This window comes from Dermacentor andersoni, chromosome 1 (genome assembly GCF_023375885.2).
Source record: "Dermacentor andersoni chromosome 1, qqDerAnde1_hic_scaffold, whole genome shotgun sequence".
Lineage (NCBI taxonomy): Eukaryota > Metazoa > Arthropoda > Arachnida > Ixodida > Ixodidae > Dermacentor > Dermacentor andersoni.
Window position 1 is genome coordinate 260,254,464 of NC_092814.1, and position 12,281 is coordinate 260,266,744.

At 41.8% G+C, this 12,281-nt stretch overlaps 1 protein-coding gene across 1 annotated transcript; it reads left to right on the forward strand.

The window, feature by feature from the left end:
- The first annotated feature begins 904 nt into the window (after window positions 1-904).
- Window positions 905-11,560, forward strand: LOC126548432 (uncharacterized). The gene is made up of 5 exons (XM_050196580.3): window positions 905-1,730; window positions 6,656-6,717; window positions 6,913-7,002; window positions 9,422-9,448; window positions 11,383-11,560. Exons 1-5 carry the CDS (start codon window positions 1,652-1,654, stop codon window positions 11,440-11,442), a joined length of 318 nt encoding a protein of 105 aa, XP_050052537.1. The 5' UTR covers window positions 905-1,651; the 3' UTR covers window positions 11,443-11,560.
- Window positions 11,561-12,281: the final 721 nt, after the last annotated feature.

Consider the following 12,281-nt stretch of genomic DNA (forward strand, 5'->3'; position numbering starts at 1 on the left):
ATTTAAATGTTTGCTCTAGCGCTAAATATGGAATGACGAATGCTGAAGTCGAGGAATTTTTATGACACGAACCATCTGTATAAACGTGGATGTACTGGGGGTATAATGAGTAAATTTGGAAGAGTGCCAGTTGCTGTGCGGCTACTATGAGCATGTCTCTCTTAGATATAATCCCGTCAACCGATAACTCTATTTTAGGGTATGTTAACATCCAGGGAGGGTAACTAACATCCACGTTGCATAATTCAAATCTTGGTAATAATGCTTTACGTTCTCGAACAACATCGTGAATTTTGCTTTTGTTTCTTTCGGTGAGCGCGAGGTTTAATGGATGCTTCTCGTGTTGGGTTAAGATGCGATAAATATGTCGGCATGTTTCAACCGTTCGTATGACTGGAAATGGGGGGTGACGAGCTTCAGCAATTACTAAAGAACTCGAGGTAGCCTGCGGAACCCCAAGACACACTCGCAGCCTCCTTGCTAGTAAACGTTGAAGACATTCCTCAGAAGTTTGCGATAAACCATGGAGAACAGATGCCGAGTAAGCAATTTTTTGTTTTATGAGTGCGTTATGAACTTGTAGTAGCGAAGAGAGTGATCCCACCCACGTTGTGCCTGCGAGTTGCCGAAGTACGTTTATTACTGCATTGGTCTGTTTTTCAATTGCGTGGATGTGTGAAGCCCATGTAAGTTGGCGGTCAAGAATAACTCCAAGAAATTTATGCTCTTTCACTAACATCAAAGTTTGCCCGTTAAGCCTAAGTTGGAAATTAACGATGTTCAAGGTGTTAACTGCCACTAGTGTCACGATGTGTCCTTTTTTGATTACAATGAAATTTTTGTCGCGGAAGAAGAGACACAGCTCTTAATCACCACTTGTAATCTAAGGGAGAGAGTTTTCACTAGAAAGCAAGCAAGCTGCAGCAAAATTTTCATGTCTTCGGGATGGGGAAGTTCGCTAGGAGAAGCGTGGGCCGGCTGACATTGAAAGGAGCATTGCGCCAGCGCAGAGAACAGCGCGACAGGCGCTTGTGACACCACGAAGCCGTCCGCTTCAACAAGCTTCAGCGAAGACGTTAGGGGAAAGGGGGGCGGGATGAGTTGCGACACGCAATGCCCCTGAAAGCGGAACGTGGCAGTGATATTTGGACAAAGGTGCGCGATTGGATTCAGACACGAACAAAAACGGAACATAAGAAGGCTGAGTCATATAGGTAAGCGTTGTGCGGAAGCTTCTTGTTACACGACTCTGCGGCTGATCTTGGCCTAAAGACACTGACAGTTTTGCATTCAGCGCATTTTTTTTTGGAGGTGTGTTTATTTTTAATTTATTTGTTCTTTATTTTTTTTATTTTTTGCTACGTGCACACGTCGGCATGGCGTGGCGTGCTGTGGCGCAAGCATTGAACTTCAGAAGCGGAAAGGTAAGAAATAAAGTAAGCGCGTTCGGAAGAGTCAAGACTGACTGCGTGCTTTTCGTGCTAGCCAAGGACACTCGCGAGAGAGCGCTTTGGTATATAACCAAATTCACCGGGGCAATCAACGCAGCTCTATTCAGCCGTCTCTCGTCCGAGCCTTTGCGCGATTCCTAGCTAGTCTGACTTCCTTGCTCTTTGTTTCTCGTAGAGAACAACTTAGGTCTCCCAAGAAGATGAAGGTGTTGCTTCTGTGTGGGGTCATCCTAGCCGGAGCTTTCCTTGCTGAGGCTTCTGGTGGAAGCGAGCTGTGCTGTGAGACGCTTGCCTCTTATTATTATTCTTCCTATTCTGTTTATTATTACTATTATCTTGATAACCTGTCTTTAACTAGATATTCGTGCGAATGCGGTAGAGTTTGCCACGAGTATCTGGAAAATGATTTACTAAGCTTCATCGGCAGACAAACAGTTGTCATTTTCCTTTTGTCAGACCAGTTTCGTATCTTTGTTTTGATTAATTACTTACATCATCAAATATGTTTCTCTTGTTTGAGGTAAATGGCTGTTACCCGTTTTTTTAAGACAGTACATCCGCTTGTATCCTTCAAGAGTAAATTTCAGCATGAGCAATACCAATACGAACACTTCTGCAATGAGCTAGTTGTAACTTTTGTTCGGACGCAAAGAACCTATATAGACCTCCTATATGAACACAACAATCAAAGAACAATAGTCCCTGTTTTACAGCGTAGCGTAGCATCATCATCATCAGCTTATTTTTTTATGTCCGCTGTAGGATGAAGGCCTCTCTCAGCGATCTTGTCTTGCGCTAGCTGTTTCCAACTTGTCCCTGCAAATTTCCTAATTTCATCACCCCACTAAATTTTCTGCCGTCCACGACTGCGCTTCTCTCCACTTGGTACCCATTCGATAACTATAGTGGTCCGCCGGTTATCTACTCTACGCATTACATGGGCTGCCCAGCTCCATTTTTTTCTGTTATTGTCAGCTATAGAACGTCGGCTATCCCCATTAGCTCTGATATACACCGCCCTCTTCCTGTCTTTTAACGTTACGCTTAACATTTTATTGCGATAGCAATTGTATGGACACTCTAGGCACATTTCCGCCGTCACCGTGATGATCCGTATAAAGTTCAAGTGCGATAACAACGTCGCCGCGAGCCGTATTACGTATGTGCTAATGAAAGCGTGTGAGAGTGAGCCGACGACGGTGGCTCAATCTCGCGCTCGCAAGGGAGGAAAGCAGGGAGGTAGTGTGCCGTCTTCCAGCAAGGCACCGGGTTGGGTAGATGGAAGGAGAGCGTGTTCTACTCCTCCGGCGGCTACGTATGGAGCGATCTGCTATGAGGACAGAGTGCCTCAAGTGCTGATAGCTTCGTGTACGCCGTGTACTCGCCGTTCTATAGTTCGCATTGAAGCGAGAGGCAGCACGATGGCCAATTCATTCGTTGCTGCGGCCACTCTTCGCGTTTTGACAGCGAGGGTACGCGGTCATCGAGTGGGATGGGCTTTTGTTTGCCTGTGTGCGCGTGACACCGTGTTTGTTTAGTGAGCAAATCTATACGAGTTTATACAGCCGATAAAGCTACTATTCTCATTTCGTATAGCTGTCTGCTAATTTGCTATCGCAATCTATGCTTCGTCTTTCCGGCGAAGCTGCGACTTTTTTCGTTCCATCGCTCTTTGCGCGGGCCTTAACTTGTTCTCGGGCTTCTTTGTTAACCTCTAAGTTCTTCTCCCATATTTGAGCACCGGTAGAATGCAGTGAGTGCACACTTTGCTTTTCAACAACAGTCGTAAGCGCCCAGTTATGATCTGGTAATGTCTGTCGTATGCACTTCAACTCATTTTTATTCTTCTGTGAGTTTTCTTGACGTTGATAAACGTACTCCTGTACACATTCTAGAGGTTGACTGGCGGTCCTGAATGCTTGTTCCCTTGCCAGTCTATCGAACATTATCTTTGTATCTTTGTCTTCTGCATATTAATATTCAACACCACTCTTACACTTTCTCGGTTAAGGTCCTCAATTATTTGTTGTAATTAGTCCCCAGTGTTGCTCAACAGGAAAATGTCATCTGCAAGCCGAAGGTTGCTGAGATACTTTCCGTTGATTCTCACTCCTACTCTTTTCCTGTCTAATAGCTTGAATACTGCTAAACATGCAGTGAATATCATTAGAGAAATTGTGTCTCCTTGCTTGAGGCTTTTCTTGATAGGTAACTTTCTAATTTTCTTGTGCAGAACCAAGGTAGCTGTGGGATCATCGCAGATATTTGCCAAGATATTCGCGTATGCCTCCTGCAGTGCACTCCTTAATTAATCAATGCCTCTATGACTACTGGTATTTCAACTGAATCAAACACATTTTCATGATTTATGAAAGCCATATAGAGAAGTTGACTGTAGACCGCAGATTTTTCGATCATTCCAGTGATGACATGGATGTGATCCATTGCAGAATATCCCGTCCTGAAGCCAGCCTTTTCTCTTGGTTGATTGAAGTCAAGTGTTGCCCTGATTCTATTGGAAATTATCTTGAATATTTTATACATTACTGAAAGCAAGCTAATGGACCTATAATTCTTCAATTCTTTAATGTCTCCCTTCTTATGGCTTAGTATGCTCTTGGCATTCTTCCAGCTCTCTGGTACACTTGAAGTTGTGAGGCATTGCGTATAAACGGCCGCAAGCTCTTAAGCATAATATATCCTCCATCTTTGATTAAATTGACTGTTATTCCATCTTCTCCTGCCATTTTACTCTGTTTCATGTCTTGCAAGGCCCTTCTGACTTCATAGCTGCTAGTTATAAAAGGAGCCTCTGTAATCTGTTCATTACTATTTCAAATGGAGATATCGTGGCTGCTCTGGGTAATGTACAGGTTAGTATAGAATTATTGCGCTGCTTTTACTATAGCTTCGAAATTGCTGATGATATTACGCGGCTTATCTTTCCGTGCATACATCATGGCATGTCCTATGTCAAGTTTTCTCTTCACTGATTTCATGCTGCGGCCATTTTTACTGATTCCTTATTCTTTCCCACCTTACAATATCGAATATCCCTTACTTTCTTCTTGTTGATCAGTTCTCACAGTTCGGCGTATTCTATCTGATCACTTGCGTACTTGATCACTTTAGGTAGGACCAGTTGGATCACCTTGTACCAGTAGGCAACCAGTAGGATCACCTACTGATTGCCTTGGTGCCTTACCGCTCACTTCAATTCCGGCTCCTGAAATGAGCCTATAGTTATAGTTTCATTAATTAACTGTATGTTATGTTGCTGGTCCTGTTCTAAATAGGCATATTTGTTCGCGAACAGCAGCCTGAATTCATCTGCTTTTACCCGCACTGCTTATAGGTTGACTTGTTTCTTCTTGACTAATTTTACCCTTTCTCTCTTCAGTTTAAGAGAATTCCTAGACCTCACTAACCTATGGTAACTTCCCTTTACCCTATCAAACACTTCTACATCCTGCACTACCCGCCGTGGTTGCTCAGTGGCTATGGTGTTGGGCTGCTGAGCACGAGGTAGCGGGATGGAATCCCGGCCACGGCGGCCGCATTTCGATGGGCGCGAAAACACCCGTGTACTTAGATTGAGGCGCACGTTAAAGTATCCCAGGTGGTCGAAATTTCCGGAGTCCTCCACTACGGCGTGCCCCATAATCAGAAAGTGGTTTTGGCACGTAAAACCCCATAATGCTTTTTAACTTCTCGCCTGCACACCATGCGATAAGACTACGTGCCTCAGTATAGTCAGGAACGTTGTCTTATAGCACGATGTGCTAAACATGTAACAAGTTATGCCACTGTACTTGCGGCGTCAGTGTCGCCCTCACTTGCCAAGTAGCCAAGAATTGACTTTCTCTCTCTGGAATCGTTTTACATCTGCACACACACACACACACACACACACACACACACACACACGCACGCACGCACGCATATATATATATATATATATATATATATATATATATATATATATATATATATATATATATATATATATATATAGTCATCTCGTAAGAAACCAACAAACACTGACACCACGGACAACAAGGGGAAATTACTTGTGCTTAATAAATGAAAAATAAAGAAACGATGAATTAACGGAAAATAAAGTGGATGTTGGCTTCTTACGATATGACGAAGAAAAATCGGGACCCTCGGTTAACCCCCTTTCTTCTCGTTTATTATATATATATATATATATATATATATATATATATATATATATATATATATATATATATATATGTATATATATATATATATATATATATATATACACGAATGAAGAGATTTGCATTCTTTTTCTTAACCATTTCGTTTCCGTATTTCATGGAACTTCGCTGCTTTTTCCGGTTTTCAACAAATATATCTAATTTCGCACTAGCACCACCGGCTTTCAGTGTCCCTCTACCTTTCCTAAACAACTGTACTCGCTGTGTACTGCACTGAATGCTCCTGATGTGTAAAACGTGGCTGTACGAACAGGTTCCTTGGCTGCATTAGAATTATTATGCTATGGAGACAGGAAAGACGTACCCTTTTTACAGCCAAGCTGTTTACCGCTACCCCCCAACGGCGCAGTCGTGTCTGCGGAAAGAAAAGTGCGAGCAAAAACTGTCATCATCAGCAGTAGCTCATACCCCTCTAAGCAACTGAAAGTCGTGGAACCACCGTGGCATCGGGGTAGCATGCCCGTCTCGCTCCTAGAGACCCGGGTTCGATTTCCATCCTAAACGAAATGTACCGAATTTTCTTTTCAATTCCATTAATTGACTATGTTTACACAAAGCTGCCTGACAAATTTGGCATCAATCCGAGCATTTTTGATGTGCTTTAACTCGTTGCGCCGTCCGCCAAGCCACAAAACAGGTGGTTTGTCCAGTTCGTCGCCGATGGGTTTACCTTGATGTGCTTCACCGATGTCACTCGGCCAACAACCACACATGGAACGTGCATTGATCTTACGTTGCCAAAGCACGTCTCTGCGGTCGAAACTTTAAATGTAGCCGTATATCACAGTGACCACAATGCAGTGGTGACGACTGTTACCAAATAATATGTTTGCCAAGGTTTACTGTTCGTCTTGTCGCCATATCGTAGGCGGTGGTCCCCTCACAGCTTCGCGGTCCAACTACCTTCACAGGGTGGAATGGGTACTGAATTTTCTCTCCTTTTTTTTCGTTGGTTCATAGCTTTGAGCAACGAAGAATTCAAGGCATTTTTGAAGTGCATGGGAGATCACGTCAACCCAGAGGTAAGAATGACTCATTCAGCCATTGATTAATTTTAGTGAATGGAAGAATTGACAAATGAGCATACAAATAAAAATTAATGAACAATTTTTGCTTTACTTTGGGTATCAGAGCCCAGGTTCATTGATGACAGATGTTTAAGCGACTTCATTGACTATTAATATGCGCAGTTTTCTAAAGCGCGACTATTTACGCAGTTCAAGGCAACAGTAAAGGAAGTCATCGGCGACAAGACGGACCGTGTGTACGACATCTTTAAGAAGCAGTGCGAGGCTGGAGTGGACTTCGTAAGTGCTTATTGCTCAAACTCGAGGAAGTGTAATATTGTTGCATGTTAACTTATATGAAGCTTCATATTGAAATACTACGCCTGGCGCTTGTTTATTTTGGCTGATGCGAAGTGTGAGTCATACCTGTGCGATAGATGCTGACAGTCGTCATCTGTTTCTAGCTCCTGGTTTGTTACCATAAACACCATTGGTGCTGATGCTGACAATTCAGTTCATTATTCGTGAGGAATACAATTAAAAAGAGCTTTGTTGAAGAAACTTAGTTTCCATTGAAGGTCTGTGCAGGCTGAAGCAATCATTTTTGCTGCAAGAACGAACCGTTCAAATTCGCACTAAATAATTCTCGTCAACAACATTTGGAGCTCAAATCATAAGCATGTGTACAACGCCAGGCAACCTTTTTACGCAAAGAGTGCTGAAGCTACCGTTCAATGTCATAACCTGGGGATTATTAAGTCCTCATCTTCTACGAGGGAGAAAGAGAGAAAAACAAAGAGGGAAAGGATGGGAAGTTAACCAAGTACGTGCCCAGTTGGCTACGTTACACTTTGGGATGGGGAAATGGGGAAGGATAAATTGAAAAGAAGGAGTAGATAATTATCAAATGGTCAGTCATTGCGAACGCAATTCCAGAGTAATGCACACTGTCATAAGCGTTCGTAAAGTCCAGTAGCCTTCAAGAAGTGCAGAAGAGCATTTGTAGCCCTTTGCTTGCAAGAATGCATAGGCCATGGTCCTAGGATCTTTACCACCGAGAGCGCTCTATTGTCTAACAGACTGAGTCTAGGTTGTAGAGCGCATTGCTGAGCGTCAAAGGACGGGCGGTGACACAGAACACAGAGTCTCATCACACCCGTACAAAGTGCACGCTGAGCTATTCACCGTTCCTATTACGAATCAATAGGCATTTGTGCATGTGACGCTTTGATTCGCGACGGGATAGTGCGGAATGGATTCTACGCGGCAACTTCACTCACTCGCTCGCCACCGCACATTTCTACGACGGAATTCACCGGGTTTCACCAGCTCACGCTTGCACTCTCTCGACCCTAACTTTCAACTTCAACTCATTTTATAAAGCTTAAGCATGCGGCATACCTAAGGAAACCAGTTTAGCCCCGCCTTTTGTTCGGCAATGGGTGTATAATTAACACTAGAGCTATGTACCATCACTTGAACACTAGTTAGTCATTATGAGGTTTTAATGAATGACTGCAGTGAGTATTGCATTCAATGCTAGAGCGTAGTTGTATTTGCGGTGAACGACCAAACAAATGGCAGGATGGGACGATGCGGTTATAAATGCATTCTGCTGCAGAAGCTTTTAAGAGCCTGAGTTCGAGAACTTCTAGCTCATATTCACTTAGTGGTTGTGCATGAGTGCTCTCCGCAGTAGCCCCGAGTCTATGACGTTGCGCTACTGAGCTTAAGTTCGCAGATGTGATTCCGTCTTGGACGGTCGCATTTTGATGGGGGTGAAGTGCACAAACGCTCGTGTACTTAGATTTAGGTACTCCCTAAAGAATTAAACCAAAGTCCCCCCCCTCCCCCCATTATCATGTGCCTCATAATATGATCATGGTTTTGGCGTGTATAACCCCAGAATTTAATTTTCATTTTGTGCGTGAATAAAATTATGTATTAGCGGCAGGAGAGGGTAGTGGTGTTATTCGGCCACCGATAAAGAAAGGAATTAACGCAAATTGTGCGACCTATAATAGTATTGCTGCAGTATGTCTAATTGAATGTACTAATTTTACTTGAAGTACATTTATTTACTAAAATAATAATATTTAATTTTAACCAATGTGACCAAACTTTGTTCGGACAAGTTTGCTCACTTTAGGGTTACTATTACGAACGCGATCTGGAGTATGCAAGAGGCGTTACGTGTCCATAATAAATACGCCCAAATATTTATTATATTGAGGAGAGACTGTTCCCAGGCCCTATTTTTTTAAGGCAGAGCTTTGTAGCTCTCATTTCCTTCTCTCTTGTGACATTTTGTGTTTTGTGTATGTGTAGTGTTTCCAGCACCTTATAGGTTGTGTGTTTCCTCTGTTGTACCATCTTGCGCCTTCTGTGTATTTCTGTGTTTGCGACATTTTATTATGTGTTTTTATGCCTTATACTTCTACAGTTCTCACATGACAAGCAGTAGCCGACATGCTATTCTGGTGGCTACGTTTCCTCGCTAATCTTCTCAATAATACTAAAAAAAAAATATGAGAACTGAGTGTTTTGCCATGTCCAGGACATGGATTTGTCAATGAGGCAAGAAGCGTAGGAGTTGTGATAAGGCACAGTCATTTATCGGGTAGCTTTCGTTTGATGCGAAAGCTACTGGTATGTGTATTTCGTTTTTAAGATGACCAGTAAAAGCAATAGAATTAACGTTATGTTTTGTCTCCCTTAGGGCGCCGTGCTGACGACAGTGTTCTCGGTGAGTACGTGTTATAGCACCCGTCTGTTTTGCTCTAGAAATGGCTTTGCACAGCGTTAATCAATAGCTTTGAGTATTTGAGTCTTTCCCCTCTCCAACGTTGCCGTGACCTACATGCTTAAAGAACCACCACCGCAATCACAATCAATCAATCAACCAATCAATCAATCAATAAATAAATAAATAAATAAATAAATAAATAAATAGAGCGACTTTATTATCATGTCCAGGAAAAACCTGTTGATCTTGGTACTGGCGCCCGCGAGAATTGGCATAAAATACGTACACAGCCGGTGAAGCGTCTGCCACATTTGGCTGAGTACAAGAAGTATGTCAATTACATAACATATAACATACAAAAATAATATTGATCGAAATTTCTGGACGTCAGGACACCAAGCATATGGTAAGTGTTACATGAAAAAAGGCGGATATACATACATGAACTAGCAGGAAGAAAGAGTACATATGTTATGTGATCATCAAATAATAATAAAATTTGACGTAATAGTTCTGCGGAACCTCGCAAGTTGGAGAGAAGTAATTCGAGGAACCCGTATCGGTTTCCTTTGTAGCAATTGCTACGAACGGATAGATGCCGCATTTTCCCTGTATCAATGATAACATTATTACTGACGATCGACAACAAAATAATAATAATAATAATAATAATAATAATAATAATAATAATAATAATAATAATAATAATAATAATAATATAAGTGCGCTGTATTCTAAAACCAACATTTTCAATATACGTAGAAAGACATGGTTTGACAAAAATTCCTAGAGTCTTGATCTATTATATAACGATCGGCTTGTTCATTTCAGCATTCCATTAAATTTACATAGAAACGCTAATTCATCGATTATGGCCTTGGGACCGCCTACACAAAACACGTTTTGCGCAGAACTCGACAGTGAAGTTCCCCAGTGTTAGTGTGGCTTTGTTGACGGAGAACCATATCACCTTCTTTTAGTATGTCTACATTATGACACACTAAGACAGAGAGTTATGTTGTTTTTAATCACATTAGACCGTAGACCACCCAGTCTAAAGAAATTATTGGGATCTTGGCAAACAAGAGTCATGCAAAAGGGCCGCTTATACACCTTTAAACTAATTTTCTTCAAGGGAGTGGCATTGTTGGGCGTTACTAACGAACCTAAAAAAAAGGTCTTGATTATAAAAGCGTTCATTATTTCTACTCTCGCTGCGTATGTGTGATTTATTGCGGTTCGCATTATCGGTTTGACTATTTCTTTAGTGTCACTATGTTATGTCATATTGTTGTTCCCAGTTGTGCTCCTTTGATAGTTTCTTTGTAACATCATGGTGTTGTTTTGACTGCATGCTATGTGATAACCTTGTCCTGTGTGCATCAACTGTTCTTCTGATCTTTCTGCTACCAAACCATGTGCACAACTGGACAAAACAATAAATATATATATATATATATATATATATATATATATATATATCACTTGTTTACGTTTTTTAGAGCCGAGAAGTAGCCGGCACCGTACTTGTGCGCCAGCATATCCTTCTATGACGTCAATAAAACAAATACATTTGTAATGTCAGAAAGACAGCTGCGATTTTTTATTGAAGGACTTAAACAGAGAAATAAATTGTATAACACAAGCTAAGTCAAAGACAAGCACTATAAGAAATACGAAAGTACAGTAGAGCATAAGAGTATGTAAGCCACGACCTAATTATACAACGTGTATGATAGACAGTGCTGTATGGAAGGTGTAAAAAATGAATTAAGAAATACACCGAGATGAACATAAAAATATTTAATATTTGTTTAAATTAGGTTGCGGGGCGGTACACTATACTACAGTACTATTGTGCAGAAAGCGTTGAATGCTGAATGACAAGTGTTTCATCTACGCAAAGTTACACATGATTTCTTTCTTTCTTTCAGGATCAAGTAGCGAGTTCCGTGAGAAGCGCCTACGCTCAATGCAAGCCAGTTCAAAGTTGAAGTGCTTCACCATAACCAACGAACCCGAAGACAAAGACTTCGGCAGTCCACATGGTGGAGTCGTTGTAGTGCAAATAAAACAGACACAAAAAATACAAGACCAAACATCATGAGGTGCTGCGCATTTTAGCCGTCATTTATTCAATAACAATAGGAAAAAATACTAATGCTCTTCAAAATAATACCCGTCAGTACGCTTCGCTTTATGGCTCTCGTAAACCACAAACGCAACACCATTATGCTTACTCAAGGGTTCTTTTCATGTTTCATTTCAAACATGAAAGAAGCAGTTTCTCGTTTTCTGATGCTACCACTAGCGTGATTCCCTCAAACCATCTTGTCAATTAGGAAGCTAATGTTATACCCCAAGTTCTTTTGTTTCTTTCTTTCTTTTTGTGCTCGCGCGCCGTGGAATGCGGCTGTGGAGTAGTACAGTGGGTCACAGCCGTAGAGTTTTTGTTCAAGCCCAACTAACGATGAGGCTTCCTTAAATTTCCCTTTATTTTATTTACGCTGCCGAGGCGTTCGAGCGTTATGTTACATAAATTCAGCTTTGGCCGACAGCGCGTTATACGTATATAATGCAGCTTCGCTCCGCGTGTGGAATTAATACCTTTGAACAAGGATAGCAATTCTGCACAGCTTTTCCTTAGAGGCTTCCGAGCTGCCACTGTGCAGTGCCCACTGGCACAGGGCTAAGAATGTTAGTTTGAGAAGGACCATACATTACTGTCAGAAGAATGCTGCAGCGCCTTCAGAGAAAATCATGGTTTCCTTTGAGGTAATTGGCTCATTACAAGACTGCCGACGGAGCTGGGCGAACAGGGTTATGGTATAAG

Coding starts and splice junctions, on each gene's coding strand:
- LOC126548432 (XM_050196580.3), top strand. CDS start 1,652: ATGAAGGTGTTGCTTCTGTGTGGGGTCATCCTAGCCGGAGCTTTCCTT. Junction 1,731..6,655: donor TGGTGGAAGCGAGCTGTGCT/GTGAGACGCTTG, acceptor GTTGGTTCATAG/CTTTGAGCAACGAAGAATTC. Junction 9,449..11,382: donor TGCTGACGACAGTGTTCTCG/GTGAGTACGTGT, acceptor TCTTTCTTTCAG/GATCAAGTAGCGAGTTCCGT.